General features: G+C 37.8%; 1 protein-coding gene across 2 annotated transcripts in view; it reads left to right on the top strand.

The window, feature by feature from the left end:
- The window catches only part of ME1 (malic enzyme 1), a 192,792-nt gene that overhangs the window by 139,303 nt on the left and 36,312 nt on the right, over positions 1-17,177 (top strand). For both annotated transcript variants that reach the window (XM_030859406.3, XM_060283299.2), the window contains exon 7: positions 8,101-8,210. In XM_030859406.3, the coding sequence (XP_030715266.1) occupies positions 8,101-8,210 (110 nt within the window). The remainder of the gene's footprint in view (positions 1-8,100; positions 8,211-17,177) is intronic.

The following is a 17,177-nucleotide window of genomic DNA, read 5'->3' as shown; positions in this document are numbered from 1 at the left end:
GTGCGGGGAAGAAATTTGCCAGCCTCCTCACTGTGTCGTGCCGGAAGTATAGCTTACTTATCCTTATTATTTTATATGGATACAAATTACTTGTATTTACTTATATTTTGTTTTGTTATATCACAGATGTTTTTTTTTTTTCTGGGATTATTTCCTTTCTCTCTGAAATACACCCATTAGTAAAAGTTCTTTAGTAAAAGTCTTGGCTTTTATTTATCTAAAGGCGACTTTGTTTCAACCGTACTCTTGAAGAATAGCTTTGCTAGATATACGATTCTTGAATGAGATTTATTTTCTCTTAGGCTTTGGAGGGTATTATTTCACTGTTTATGGCTTCTATTGTTACTATTAAGTAATAGAAAATATCTAGTGATTATGGAGTACTTAGTGCCAATCTTTACACGTTGAACATTGGCACTTATCGCTTCATTTAATCCTGATAATATACTTATGATAATATGCCATTGTTATTCTTATTTATTCTGAGGGAGAAACAGGCACAGTGACAGAATTTCATCCCAGGACCTCTGACTCTAGAGCCCATGTTTGTTTTGTTTTGTTTTTTAATTGAGGTGTAGTTGACATATAACATTATTTTAGTTTCAGGTGTTCAACATAATGATTCAGTGTTTGTATACATTGCAAAATGATCACCACAGTAAGTCTAGTTAACATCCATCACCATACATAGTTACAAAAAAGTTTTTATCTTTCAAGATCTGCTCTCTTAGCAACTTTCAAATATGTAATACAATATTATTAACTATAGTCATCGTGCTGTACATTATATTCCCAGGACTTATTTACTTTACACCGTGACGTTTGTAGCCTTTGATCACCTTCACCCATTTCCCCACCCCCACCCCCTTCTCTGGCAGCCACCAAAAAGTTCTCTGTGTCTATGAACTTTTTTTTTCTTCTTGTTTGTTTGTTTTTAGATTCCATATATACGTGAGAGCATACGGTATTTGTCTTTCTCTGTCTTACTTATTTCACTTAGCATAATGCCCTCAATGTCCTTCCATGTTGTTCTAAGTGGCAAGATTTCATTTATTTTTTATGCCCAAATAATATTCCATTGTGTATATATGCCATATTTTCTTTATCCATTCATCCATTGATGGACACTTAGGTTGTTTCCATTTCTTGGCTATTGTCAATAATGCTGCAGTGAACATGGGGGTGCAGATATTTTTTTGAATTAATATTTTCATTTTCTTCAAAGAAATACCCAGAAGTGGAGTTGCTGGATCATACAGTAGTTCTATTTTTAATTTTTTTTGAGGAACCTCCATACTGGTTTCCATAGTGGCTGCACCAATTTACATTCCCACCAACAGTGCAGGAGCGTTCCTTTTTTTCCACATCCTTGCCAACACTTGTTATTTTTATCTTTTTGATAAGATTCACTCTAACAGATATGAGGTGATATCTCATTGTGGTCTTGATTTGCATTTCTGTTGATTAGCGATGATTAGTGATGCTGAGCATCTTTTCATGTACCTATTGGCCATCTGTATGTCTTCTTTGAAAAATGTCTGTTCAGATCTGCCCATTTTTTAATTGGAGGGGTTTGGTTTTTTACTGTTGAGTAGAGTCTCTGTTTTTAAACTGCTAACACAGCCAAGCAAATACTTAAAAAAGAAGAATGAGAGATAAATAATATTACTAAATATTAAAGTCACTTAAAAACTATAGTAGTTAAAATAGAGGCATTTTTCAGTGGATAGAGCGATTAGTAGATTAATCATTACTATTATAGGCTATCATTACCGAGCAGTACCAACATGCTGTGCCTGTTTTCTCATCTATAAGATGAGAATAATAATAGTGCCTGCCTCATAGAGTGGTTGTGAAGAATAAGTGAGTGTACACACACACACACACACACACACACACACACACAGGTGTACACACACATATTATTAAAGGTTAAAAGATATTTGTTGTCGTTAGCCATAGTAGAATAAAAGAGAAAAGCACAGAAAACTGACTCTACTATGTATGAGAATATAGTATCTGATTACAGGTGATGAGGGGAAAAGATAGGCTATTAAGTAGATGGTGCTGGCAGAGTTGAGTGAATTATATAGAAGTCAGATGTTTTTATCTATATTTAAAAAAAAATCTACATCTAAACAGTGAAAAATAATACCAGCTGTAGAGGTTAATCATTTTCTATATCCATGACATCACTAGAGGAAATTTTTGATTAATAGTTAAAGGTGTGTGGAGAAGATTGTAATAAGCATGCCATCAAGGGCAGAAACTGTAAGTAAGAAGATGGAAAGATCTGACTACATAAAAATTTAGAATTCCTTTTGTAAAAACAAACAGGAATGCTGTGTAAATGATTAATGACACAGTATGCTAGAGTAGGGAGGCCACATGCACCATATATAACAGGAAGTTAATATTCTTAATATGTGAAGAACTCTTATGAAATAATAAAGAAAAGACTGTAAAAATAGAAAAACAAACCAAAGACCATATAATCTTCCAGGAAGAATTACAATGACCAATGGACATAGAAAAAGATGCTAAGGTTCATGAGTAATCAAAAAAAAAAGAAACAAAAATTCAGGAAACAGTCTTCACCTTGAATTTTACAGTGATTTAAAAAGATAGACCTTCAGGGACATAATAATAATATGTAAATAACTGCAATGGAAGAAAAACAGGTGATTTACAAAGTATTTTGTTAGATCAGAAGAAAGCGACCTCATCTACATTGTGATATCAGAATGTGGTAGTGTGAGACTGTCTTTGACGTATAGGCATACTATTAACAAGAAGTGAAAAGTGAGGGAAAGTTTGTCAGCCTCTCTTTTGAGAGGTTTGGGAGTAGGTGGAAAGAGAGATAAGTAACCATAGCTTTGGCTTTGTCTTGGTCAAGAGACATGGTTTTAAAATCAGGGAGTCCTGAGGCTCCTTGGAGACGGGAAGGAACCAGTAGAGAAGGAGAAATTGAAGCCGTTAGTGTAGAGAGGTAGAGTTGAGGCAGTAAGGTCTGTAGAGAGATTAGAAACAAGGAAGCAAGAATACATCTTGGAAGTGGAAGAAGAAAAGAAGTAAAAGCACACATATTTTTAAATGTGGGGGAGCTGAGCAAGTGAAGATTGTTCACTCTGCATGGCATTCATCTGAAGTAGTGGCTGGTAAGAGATGGAATGCTTGTGGGACAAGGGGAGTAAAAAATGGTCTGCAGAAGCTGCTCTGGCATCATGCTATTGACCAGTAAGCAATAGAAAACAAATATTGCAGGACTTGATTGAGGTCCTAGCTGAGACTCCATAGCATGGACTCGTGTGCTATCTAAGTGGAATGAGGGAGAGCAAGGGACCAGGGGCTGCTAGTGTTGCTGAAAACTCGGCGTCTGTGCACCAGTGGCGAATCGAATCTCAGAGACAGAGTTTTGGGTGAAGGAGGAAAGAATAGCTTTCTTGCTTTGCCAGTCAAAGGGGGACACAGAGGGCTCATGACCCTCAAAAACTATGTGTCCCAACCTAGGAGGATTTGGTGAGGAGTTTTCCAGCAGTGGTTCAAGGGCTGGGTTGCTGATAAGGATCAGAGTGTGTGCAGGTCCTGCACTCCTTTAATCTGGTCTCGTGTCCTCTCTTGATGAGCTTCTCTGGTTCCTTTCATCTGGCCTCAGGTGGTCTTCTCTGGAATGAAGGATGCTAACATCTTCCGTTTGTTGGGGGTTTTAGTTCTGTAAAGAGTTTAAAGATATTGTTATGTGTATGCCTTGAGGTGGAACCAGGACCTGCCCCAAGGCTGCACTATTGTTTCTTGACTGCTCCTCTCTTGTCTCTGCCTGCCCTCCCTTCCCTGATTAGCAACTGTTTGGACCTTGCCCTTTGGAACTCAGGGAAGTTCATGGAGGCTGACGGCCATCCCGTACAAGAACAGGGAGGACAGAATCAGGGGACAGAAAGTTCTTCTATGCCCAGAAGCCCCACAGGGTCCTGCTCCGTTTCACTAGGGGGATGGCCAGTGCATGGCTGGAGCAACTGTCTTCAGCATACAGAGGCGAAGCTAGGAAGAATGAACTCAGAGGAAAGGAAGGACCAAATGAAGAGTGGGTAGTGTGCTGGGGAAGGAGTTGGTGGAAGAGAGGGAAGACAGAACTAGGGGCAGAGAAGGAGAGTATTAGAGAATTTAAGATATTGGCAGTAGAACTTTTAGACCATTAACTTCTTATTCATATTTTATTAGTCTTTTTGCTCATACGGGAATTTTCTAATGCTGCTTGTTTGAATTAAAATATTACTTCTTTTAAAGGCCTAAAGGACTACTATAGAAAGTCTTCTGAACAAATAATTAACATTTCCAAAATGACTCTGATAGAAAAGAAAAGAGGAAAGTATACGGGAAAGAATTTTAAAGTGCTGGTGGAAAACATAGCAGTTTCTTAGGAATTTGTTTTCTTAGGTAACTGTAGAAAATATTTTCAAAGGAGGGGCAAATAAATATGAATAAAAATTATAAGAATAACTGTGATTTACATGATTTAAATTCCTGTTTGTATTTGGGAATTCAACCAAAAGAGAAAAATGTGTTAACGTCTTATAGCACTAAATGAGTTTTTTGAAAAATCTTGGTTTGCCTAGGCTAACCTTTTTACCTCTGTTAATAGAAACTATTGATATTGAAAACGTCTATTACCTACTTAGTGCCAACTCTTTAAAAAGTAACATGAAACGAACTTGATTTTGTTTCTTGCTAAATAAAAGAGAAATTCTAGAATAAAAGTCATGTCTATTTAAATAATAGAAAGATTATACTTTTTTTGAACTAGTATGAAAAACGCAAAACACTAGAACTTCTGGAATTTGGGCAAATAAAGGGAAATACCTACTCTGATGCAACTCATTCAAAGCAACTGATAGTCATAGTATTCGGCAGTACAGATTATTAACCGAACCAATTATTCTTATTGAATGAAATAAATTTTTGCTTACATATTATATTCACTTGATCTTCTCTCTACTGAAGTAGTACTGTCTGAAAGAGTTTTAAGTCTCTCAGGAAGCTTTTGATCTAGTTGATGAGACATCTACATGCTAGTAGTTTTAGACCCCTCGTAACCGGTATAGAAAATATTTGCCGATTCAAGAGTGACGGTGATTTGCAATGGCAGTGCATTAATAAAGACATGGGAAGGAGACGGACATGGCGTGTTTGAGAGAGGAGAGAAGTGGTTCAGTGGGGAAGGGACTTACCCTGCAATATAGGGAGAGGGAAGGCAATTGAAAAGATAAAATGTGATTATAGATCCTTGAGTTTAAGGAATTTGAGCGTCATCATCAGAGCAATCCACTCTCTGAATTTTGAGCAAGGGAGTAGCTGGCGGAAGTTATTGTTTTACAAAACTTTGGTGGCTCTATGTCATATGTTTGAGGGAGACAAGGAGAAGCAGAGACCCGTAGACTTTTTGCAGTCCTAGCAGGAGTGAGACTAATTTCTTTGGCTGTGATAATATTTAAATAGTAGAAATGATAGAAAATGGTAATTAACTGAATATGGTGGGTTAAAAAGGAAATAGTAAAATAATAGCTTCAGTCTTTGGGTCTCTGAGACATGGAAATATATGCTTCCATCATAGAAAAAAAATTGTTGGAGTTGAGAGTCAAGAGCCTACTTGACTTTGAAAATGTTCTGTGAAGATGATTGAGTTTCAATAAGCAATTTAGGTTGGAAATACAGAATAGATAATCTATAAGAAGGTGTTGGTTTAAGTCTTGAGGAGACAGACTTCACCATGAAGATGTAGGGCCATCATAAATGTTAAACAACCAAACCTATGCTTAGCAGCTTTCTGTTAACTGTTGGTTTGCAACAAAACATAACCCCTAAAGACTAGTCAGTCTTTTCACTAGTTTATTATTCTGATTAAATTTTACAAAACTTTTCTGTTATAGAGCTCCTTATTTTTAGTTTTAGAACTCAGCGTTGTTCAAAGGTATATACTTAAAGGTATATATAATAACCTACAGGATAACAGAAAGGAATCAATCATAAGCTTAAAGCTTAGCTTAAACATCAGGCTCTACCACATCATCAGGCAGACTTGAGTGCAGATCTCCCCTCCCCAGCTTACCTGGTGCCCAAGGCTATCCTCATCTATAAAATTGCACCCTGAGATTAAATGAGGAAATATCTATAAATTACATTCATCCAACAAATATTTGCTGAGGACTTATGGGTATTATGGAAATGTAATGAGTTTAATTTTGGACTTTTCAACTTGAGGTACGTTCAAGTGAAATTATCCAGCTGGTCATGAGATTTACAAGTCTGGAGTTCACAGGAGTAGAGTAGAAACATACCTTTGGGAGTCACTGTATATAATTGGTGATTAAAAGTATGAGTAGGATTGAGATTCTGTCAGGCCGGACGGACGCGCACACACACACACACATACACCATGTAGTAGACCAAGGACAGAGTCATGGGAAACACCAATGTTTAAGTGCTAAGAACTCCTTAAGGGAGAAAGAAGAAGAAATGATCAGTAGTTTAGGAGAAGGCACAGAAAAGCGCGATATCACAGAAGCCTAGGGAATAGAGTTTCAAGGAAAAAAGGTAAACAGAAATAGTGGCAATGCAGCAAAGAGCCCTGGTAAATTAGGGATGGGAAACAGTGTTTCTTGGATTTTTAGTTCGGAAACATTCTAATTTTAGAGCAGCAATTTTAGCAGAGTCGTGAGGACAGAAGGTAAATGACAGGGGATGGAGAAATAATGTAAACTGTAAACTAATATTTCATATACCTTAAGTGGAAAGGATAGGAAAAACATGGGGTGGAGAAAGAACTTTTTCCCTCTAATGAGAAGCTCCAAGTCAGTTATCAAAAAAGAGGAAGGAACTTATCCAGAAGAAGGAGTTGTAAATAGGAGAGAGGGAGCTAATTAAGAAGGAAGTGTTGGGAATGTGGGCAGCAGCGGTGAGTTACCTTAAACAGGAAGAGGAACGCCTTGTTGACTGATGCCTGCAGGGTAGCGCTAAAGATAGAGATGGGAGATGCGAGATGCGAGATGCGGTGGGAGGAGAATAGTTGAGGGAGATCACACATTATGCCCTCACTATACCAGGAAGTAGGAGACAGGTGAAGAGGTCAAGATTTAAAAGGATTGGCGAAGATTAGGAATAGCCTTTGGGTGCAATAGCAGTGGAAGCTGACCAAAGACAAAGAAAAGGAATCATAAGTATGGCAGCAGTGGGAGTCTAGCCGAGGTTGGAGACCATACATCTCTAAATCACCTAGCGAGGATGGCCATGGCTATGAGGCTTTCTCTGGCAACTCTCAGATACTTGGGGTATCAATGGTGTTAATTTCCCTTATCTTGGATGTACAGGCCATAGATGATCATAAGAATAAAGGGTCAAACCAGTAAGTTAATTTCAGGAATAAAAATCTGTGCTGTATACTTCAAAGCTCAAAGCTTTTCGGTGTTTGGTTATGGCTATAGAACAAACACCAGAATCCTAGGCTAGAATGTTTAAGGTTTCCAACATAAGATTCTGACCGTGTCTCTCACTGCACCCTTACATGCACCGAACACGACATTTCGGCCGAATGGGGCTTCTTGCTAATTTTTGAATGATTTTTTTTCTCTCCTAACTTTCACTTCAGTTACTTTGCTTCTGCTGTTTACTCAGCTTGTAGAACCTTACATCTCTACTTTTGAAATCATGACGTGATTAAAACTCAGTTCATTTGTTACCTGGTTTGTAACCCCAGTCAGGAGTGATATGTGGCTTCTCAACATCTGTTATCCCTTGTTTGTACCACTTTCATATTACTTTTCATTTATTTCAAAATAATTTCTACTAACTTTTAAATTCCTTGACTGCAGGGTACCATATTTTTGCCATCTTTGTAGTATTTCACAGTGCCAATGCAATGCTTTTTCCTGTAGTAAGCATGTAGTAAATATTTACTGAACAGACATTGTATTATATATTTATACTAAGTAGCAAGATAGGACCTTTAAAAGAAAATAATGTTTTGCCTTTTCTATAGTCTAATTTTCAAGGTTTATTTTTAAATGTTATTTCATTAACCTCTTCTAATGTGAATATTTTGTCCCATAGGTATGGCATGAATTGCCTTATTCAGTTTGAAGATTTTGCCAATATAAATGCATTTCGGCTCCTGAAAAAGTATCAAAACCAGTACTGCACATTCAATGATGATATTCAAGGTAATCAGATTTTCACTGCATGTAGATCAAGATCAACATGTCCTGATATTAGTTTGTAATTTTATAATGATTCAAATTCAGTAAATTTGCACTGGATACTGATTAAATGCCAGGGATTATGCTTGATGATTTCACACATTATTTCTCATTTAATTTTACGTATTTGAGAAAAGTACTCTGTGACTTCAGAATGTACCATATTACGTGTGAGCTAGAGAACAGGTGCCCTAAAATCTGATAAAATCCCCAGTGATTATGGCTAAACAAAGAATAAAATGTATGAAAATATATTATTCATTGTTTAAAATGAAGACTGTATATTTTTCTCTCTTCAGCCTTCATCTCCGTCAATTTTCTGAGCTTAGAGATCAGTCACAGTTTCTGAGCTTTACCCCAGCAGAAGCTGCCTTTGTATACAGTGTGTACCGCGGTTTCCTGTTTGTCTTTGATTGATTGTAGATGCTTGGCTACCAGCTTTTGTCTAAGTTACTTGTTTTGTTTCTCACTAAGCCTTTTTTTGCAACTCTCTCTAGATCCACCCCCCCTCCACCAACCCACCTCCCCACCTCCCCAAATCCGAAACCTTCCAATGAGAATCTTACTCTTCCTGTTTCATTAAGGGCAGGTAGAATAAAAGCGCAGGCAGAGATCCAAAGGAGGAAGACCATAGTAAGTTCTGGCAACCCGAAAGAAGATCACAAATGGCTTCCATTCCACTCATCGCAGTGAACATTTTTCAGTGTTGACCTTACTTGGATTCTCAGCAGCATTTAACATTGTAGACCCCACTGTCTTCCTTGAAATACTCTCTTCCGTCAACTTCCGTGTCACATGCCCCTGCTGACTTGCTTCCTACCTCTTTGAATTTTCACCCTTTTTTTCCCCCAGGTTCATCCCTCTCTGACTAGCTATTAAGTGCCAGAACACTGCAACACTCAGTCCCAGGCCCTTTTCTCTTTGTTCTATTATATCTTAGGTATATACTGCAAGGCCACCCATCCCACTAGCAGATTTATATATTTAGCCCAGACTTCTTTGAATTCCGGGTCCATATACCCATCTGGTTATTTAAAATTTCCTCTGGGATGTCTCAAAGTTATCTCATACTCAACCTCCCCACCATCAAACTCTTATTTCCCCACCAACCTCAGCCTTCTTCGTGTGTTCTCCTTCTCCGTGAATTCCTGATGTCTCTCTCTTCTTCATCTCTCCCTGCCAAATACACTCCATCACTCATCCTCCTGATTTTCTGTTGTAAAAGTCTGTCTCTTCCACAGATTCCTCTCCATTAACCTAAGGTAAGTTACCATCATCTCTCCTAAATAATGGGCATTTTCTAAGAAATCTGTCCACATTTACTGTTGCTTCCCCTTCTTATGTGTTCTCTCCATAGTATGACTGCAGTTTGCCAGATGTAGACATAGGAGCTGAGAATTTTGTGACAAGCCAAAGTTTTCTTTTTGCCGTAGATATCTAGTCATATCATCCGTTCCATAAAATACTTGAATGGTTTTCCATTGCACTTAAGATGAAAGGTGAAAGTCATAAATATGGTCCAAAATGCATGGTCTGGTCCCTACCTGTCTCTCCAACCTCATTTTTTTTTTTTTGCCATTCTAGCCATCACCGTCTTTTTCAGGTCCAAACATAAGCCAGACTTCTTCCTGTCACAGGGTCTATTCAAATGCTGATCCATCCTCCTAGAATACTCTTCCCTCCCCTCTTCAAATCTCTTCTCAATCATGACATTCCTCAGGAGAATCTTCTGGATCCTTGTGCTAAGTCAAATCTACCTATCATAGGCTTGCATAGCCCTACTTATTTTTCCCTTGTTGAACTTATCACAGAAACAGTTCTATATATTTATGTAATTAAAAAAATTAATATCTCCCTCCCCACTAAACTTTAAGCTCTGTGAAGGACAAGAATATGTCTGTTTTGTTCATCACCTTGTCATTAATACAGTGCCCAGCCCATAGAAGGTACTTAATGTTAATGAAATGAATAACTGTAACACATCCAAAGCAGGAGTTAGCAAACTACAGCCTATGGGCCAAATCCAGCCCACTGTCTGTTTTTGTAAAGTTTTCTTGCCACACAGCCATGCCCATTTGTTTATGTATTATTTATGATTGCTTTTGTAAGTCTGGGGCAGACATCATGTGACCGCAAACCCTAAAATACTTAACTATCTGGCCATGTACAGAAAGAGTTTGGCAACCTCTGGTCTAAAAAGAATTGGTGAGGGTCGAACTAAGGAATTAGGTTGGCTAAGGTAGGCGTGCATTTTGGAGAGAACCCTTTCACTGTTTTCAGTGCAGAGACTAAATTCATTGGGAGCAAACCTAAAGGCTGTTGCTGTAGTCCAAATGCATGGTGATGGTGCCTGGTTCTGGGAAAATGCCAGTGAAGACTAAGAAATAGATGAGTAGTTGTTGATGATGAGGGTGAGGAAATGGCCAAGGATAGAGCCTAGGTGTTTGCCTTGAAGAACGGGTAGAATGGGAAAGCAGTAACTAAGAATGAGAAAATGAGAGGCATTATAACATATAGATGTTAAGAACTCTGGGGTCAGACTGACTTGCTTTGCTCCTTCTTCATTGGCTGTGGACTTTGATCAATTGACTTCACCTCTCTGAGTTTTAATTTCTCATCTATGGCAGGAAGTTATATAATAGCTTCTATTTTTTTCTTTGGAAATGAGAGGATTAGAAGTTTGATGAGGGTAAAGGGAATTTGAAAGAGCTGCTGTAGAGGACTAGAGAGCCATCTGACCATGAAACACAAAAGGATTCAGTAGTGGTGCTGAGGGTCCACTGAAGTTGAAAACCACAAACATACCATGACCCCAGGCTGAGCAGCTTGAGTGCAAGAGCTTAGGAGTAGGCAAGGCCAGGATGGTCAGTTGGGTTTATCTATGCTGGGTATTTTATGTATTTGTGCAGAGAAAGGACAACGGGATAAGAGTTAAGGTTAAAGTATGACCATAGCACTAAGTTGGATAGAGAAGGAAGTGAAGATATAAGGACGAGTGGATAGGGCCAAAGGGCTAGATTCCCATGAAATTAAACAATAGGTATAATGGGGATAATTGAGTAAAGAACTGGAAAGGTAGGAGATTGCGACCATGATGAGTGAGCTATTCTAATGTAGTTCTTCCAAGAAGGATTAGTTCTGAGAGATGAACCAAGATGAAACTTAGGAGGAATGTAGCCAAAGTGGAGTAAGATGAATGCCGTTGGAAATGAGGCGGTCAAAGAAAAGCTTACATGTAAAATGAGGATGATAATATTTCTCTCGTAGAGTTTATATTGTGGACAAAATAGTTATTTGTGAAAATACTATCAGCTGAAATATACTTTATAATTTTTAAAATTGACTATGCTTGAGTTCTTTAGTATAACATAGCTATGTAAATATAGTGTATTTAAAGATAATGAGTCTCTTTTTACGTTTTGAGGCGCACTAACGGAATTGATCTACTCTTTCTTTTCCTAAAATCCTTTGTGATGTTAATTACATTATTACTTTATTGCCGTCTTCATGACAAAGATCTTTATGTTATTTCAACTTCATTTTCTTCTTTTTGTATTCATTTTTTTGAGTGTTTATTTATAAGAAGTGAATATGTGGAGGATTTCAGAAAGGAAATGAAGACAGTCTAATTTTAATGTGCTATAACCCTAACTTGAAGATATAATATATAATGATAGAGTGCCTCTGATGCTACAGACATAGGCTTTGTAGATCAGTGTCTATAAGTCACTTACCAGTTCATTTTGTAGTAGTCTCTAAAGTAGCCACCAGTTAACTGTTGAACAAAACTGTCCTGTCCTTTCTTTAATGGTCTATATCTTTTGATTTTGTGGGTCTCGCAGAAACGTCTGTATAGACGTTAAAGACCGGTATTGCACAGTTTTGAATCATTTTACAGAATAAATAGGTATCAGAGTTCAGTTTAGGGAAAAGAACGCTAAATCCAAATCATCAAACAAAATGAGCGATTAGGAATTAGGGTCAGCATTTCTGTCAACTGTGGCCAAGAATTTAGGGGTCACAGCTTGGGCTGCATCAGCATTAAAGTCAGGAGCACAGGAAATCTGAGGCAGATGCCAGGCCAAGCCAAGAGCACTGCATGTGGAGCTGCCCTGAGAATCCACAGCGGAACATTTCCCCCAGCAGATCACCCCTATGGAGCATTAAATAACTGGTTTTCACCTCAGCTAATCTGCCTAAAGTATAATCTGCACACACACAGTCTACATATTTCCACATTTTAGGGTCCTACCGCCTTAGCCAACAGAAAGTTACGTTTGAGAAAAGTGGGTCTAATCTCTGACTAGACAAAACTTGGGGCAAGTTATTGGGGTTCTGACTAGAAATGACCAAACTGTTTTGTGCTTTCTCCATACCAAAATAGTGTCCTTAGTGACACATCTTCCCCATACGTTTCTATTTTACCTTTTTAACCTTATGTTTTTACTATTTTGCCCACAGATGTCATACTTTCCTCACTGTGGGCATAGAAATTGCATTCTAGTGCCAACAAAAATAATTACATAACTATTACAGCCTTACCATGTAAATAAATGCTTTTACACTGGGCCTTTGGGGGAACTTTCTTTCTTTCTTTTTTTTTTTTTTTTAACAGATGTGTTATTTAAATTTATTAGCATTTTATGAAAAGTATTTGATTTTTAAAAATACTTAAATTCTATATTAATGATCTAAAATAATCTTAAATGATAGAGATTTTAGTTCAAAATTTATTTAGACCTTAATGCATTCTAATTATAAATTATTGCTAACTAGAAGAAGTGTGCAAATTAGCTATTAAGAAATGGAAATTACGGGACTTCCCTGGCGGTCCAGTGGTTAAGACTTCACCTTCCAATGCAGGGGGTGCGGGTTCGATCCCACATGCCTCGCGACCAAAAACCCAAAACATAAAACAGAAGCAATATTGTAACAAATGCAATAAAGACTTTAAAAATGGTCCACATTAAAAAAAAAAAGAATTTTAAGAAAAAGAAAGAAAACAGAAATGGAGATTTCATAATATAATCTGGAGACCATCAGAATTCAACAAATTCAGATCAAAAGAATAAGGTCTTATCCTTTGGTCTTTAAAATCAGCTGCAGGGCTTCCCTGGTGGTGCAGTGGTTGAGAGTCCGCCTGCCGATGCAGGGGACACAGGTTCGTGCCCCGGTCCGGGAGGATCCCACATGCCGCAGAGCAGCTGGGCCCATGAGCCATGGCCGCTGAGCCTGCGTGTCCGGAGCCTGTGCTCCGCAACGGGAGGGGCCACAACAGTGAGAGGCCCGCGTACCACAAAAAAAAAAAAAAAAAAAAAAAATCAGCTGCGAAAAGAGATTTTTCTTCCCATAATACCCTCTCTGGAATAGCTATTCTCTAACTTGACATTCTAAGTAATTTACATAGAAATTTTTGCCATAATGAACTAGCTTGTTAGGATTTTTGAAAATAAGGTAAATGTAGCCTAATCTTATACCAAATGCTTTGATAATTGAAAAGATCAAAGTCAGACATGGTAGAACAGACATTTCACAAACGAAGGAATACCATTGGCCTGAAAACATGTTTTAAAGTTTAACCACACCAAGTTTTAAAAAGCGTATTAAACAGCAGATGACAAACTCATGTTCTGTATCAAGCTGGCAAAGATTTTTATTGTAATCCCAACTGTTAATGATGCTTTAGGAAAATGAACACTCTTGTACATCGATGTTGGGAATATAAATTGGTACAACTCTTGGGGTGGCAATACATGTCACCGATCTTAATATTATGCAGAGCTTTGATCCAAGAATTCTGTTTTTAGAAATTTATCCTCTGCAGACGAAGGTGTGCAAAACAAATATACAGGGATATTTAGCTAGTTAGTTTACATATTTGTTTATTTTCAAAATGAGATGTGATTGACATATAACACTGTATTAATTTTAGGTGTACAGCTTAATGGTTTGATACACGTATGTATTGCTAAATGATCACCACAATAAGTTAACATCCATCACCACACATAGTTATTTTTTTCTTGTGATAAGAACTTTGAAGATCTACTCTTGTGCCAACTTTCAGTGTACAATATAGTATTATTAACTTAGTCACCATGATGTACATTACACTCCCAGAACTTATTTATCTTCTAACTGGAAGTCTGTGCCTTTGACTACCTGTACCCATTTTGTACAACTGCCACCAGTCTGTTCCCTGTATCTATGTGTTTGTTTTTTGTTTTAGATTCCACATATAAGGGAGATAGAGTATTTGTCTTTCACTGTCTGACTTGTTTCACTTAGCATAGTGCCCTCACGGTTCATCCCTGTTGTCACAAAAGATAGAATTTCTTACCTTTTAGTGGTTGAATAATATTCATATATATATATCTACTTCACATTTTCTTTACCCATTCATTTGTCATTGGACACTTGGGTTGTTTCCACGTCTTGGCAATTGTAAATAATGCTACAGTGAACATAGGGGTGCATGTATCTTTTCAAGACGGTGATTTCGTTTCCTGCAGAGAAATATGCAGAAGTGGAATTGCTGGGTCACATAGTAATTCTAGTTTTAATTTTTTGAGGAACCTCCATACTGTTTTTGGAAAACACATAGAGGCTGCACCAATTTACATTCCCACCAGCAGTGCACCAGGGTTCTTTTTTTTCTATATCCTTGACAACATGTGTTATTTTTTGTCTTTTTTTTTTAATACCAGAAATTAAGTTTATTCAGGAAGAGCAGAGGAATTGCAATTTGGGAAATGCATCCTGTAGCAAATTACAGGAGGGTCCCTTGTCTTTTTGATAATAGCCATTCAGACAGGTGTGAGGTAATATCCCATTCTGGTTTTGAATGGCATTCCTCTGATGGTTAGTGAGGTCTTGCCCATTTGTATGTCTTCTCTGGAAAAATGTCTATTCAGATAAAGATATTTATTGTGATGTTATGTTTAATGGCAAAAATCAGAAAGCCTCTAAATACCCAAAGATACAGGTTTGGTTAAATAAGTTATCACAGGTTCATCCTATAGGATATTACAACTATACAAAATAATATTTTAAAATATATTATTGATTTGGTAAGATAGTCACAAAATATTTTTAGGTGATAAAAATATGTTAAGTATGTTAAAATAATAAGCATGGCATGAGATTTTTTTAAATTAATTTTTATTGGAATATAGTTGATTAACAATGTTGGGTTAGTTTCAGATGTACAGCAAAATGAATCAGTTATACATATATCCACTCTTTTTTAGATTCTATTCCCATGAAATATTTTTCTATAAAGTTTTCTTGAATTTGCATATATCAGGTAGAGAAAGAACTTGTAAGAATGTACATCAGAATGTTGAAAACTACGGTACCTAGACAATGGGATTATAGGTGACATATTTATTATTATATTATTTATTATTCCTGCCAGTGTCAACTTTCTGCCAGTATTCTTCAAGCCAAGTAGGGAAAGAATAAACTTTCATTTAGTCTTCTTATTTTGAGTATGGTACCGTTGCACCATTATCCCTGGAACCTTACAATTATGTCTGGTGCCTTACAGTCCGGAGACCCTCTTTAGAAAATAAACCTCTAGGGGCTTCCCTGGTGGCGCAGTGGTTGAGAGTCCGCCTGCCGATGCAGGGGACGTGGGTTCGTGCCCCGGTCCGGGAAGATCCTACGTGCTGTGGAGCAGCTGGGCCCGTGAGCCATGGCCGCTGAGCCCGCGCATCCGGAGCCTGTGCTCCTCAACGGGAGAGGCCACAGCAGTGAGAGGCCCGCGTACCGCAAAAAAAAAAAAAAAAAGAAAAGAAACCTCTAGTTTCTTTCTAAACCTCCAGGGTGTGGGAGAGTCAACTGTGTGCCGACAGGAGAGGGAAGTGGATCTGGGTTCAGACAACTTCTTAACAGATTTTTGAGCAGCTTCCTGTGTGTATCCTCTCTTTTATCCCCACTTCCAGAGGTACTTGGTGCCTCCTACACTCAGGCCCTCAGGACCGGGGTAGGTACCCTGGACCTCTCACATTCACCCCTCAGGACCGGGGTAGGTGCCCTGGACCTCTCACATTCACCCCTCAGGACCGGGGTAGGTGCCCAGGACCTCTCACATTCACCCCTCAGGACCGGGGTAGGTGCCCTGGACCTCTCACATTCACCCCTCAGGACCGGGGTAGGTGCCCAGGACCTCTCACATTCACCCCTCAGGACCGGGGTAGGTGCCCTAAACGCCTCAGTCTGTGTGCTTAAACACATTTATTCATCCTCCTCCTGCCTCTAGTTCTTGTTCTTCACCTGATCTATTTATCTAGTAAAGCACTGTAATAATTGGATTATACATAAGTCTTCTCTACTAGTTTTATATAGTAAGTCTAATCAGATTTAATAAATGAATTGCATTAGTAGAAGTGATTCTTTGATAAAAGGTAAGACTGATATTTAATAACCACAGCAAAGGGACAGCATAAATGGTGACTTAATGTTAAAGTTGTAATGTACACAAAGACAATAGAAGTTTCTACACTTTTAAGATTGACCCTTTAGTATCTCGCTAACAATGTTAAATGTTAAGTACTCTTTAAAAGTGATAGTACAAAGATAAACTTTAACCTGTCTTTGATTTCCTAAAAGTTTAGTTTTCAGTCTCAAAGCACAAGTTACTTTGGAACAATTTAATGTGGAGACTCACATTTTTATGTAATATCAGCTTGCCACATTTACTCCCTTGATTGCAATGAAATTTAAATCAAGGCAGTATCAGGCGGTAGGACCAGGTTATGTAGAAGAATCATGTTCAAGTTCACCTTTTGGTAGTGCTAAATATTTCTAATTTTGTTAATTAATTCTGTAAAGAGAAGTTTAGATGTTTCATTATGTCCTCAGGAAATATTATAAAATATATTTTTAAAATTTATTTATTTTATTTATTTATTTTTGGCTGCGTTGGGT

The sequence above is a fragment of the Globicephala melas genome, chromosome 14 (genome assembly GCF_963455315.2).
Source record: "Globicephala melas chromosome 14, mGloMel1.2, whole genome shotgun sequence".
NCBI lineage: Eukaryota > Metazoa > Chordata > Mammalia > Artiodactyla > Delphinidae > Globicephala > Globicephala melas.
Note: the sequence above shows the minus strand (reverse complement) of the source record. Positions and strands in the feature narration are given on the sequence as shown.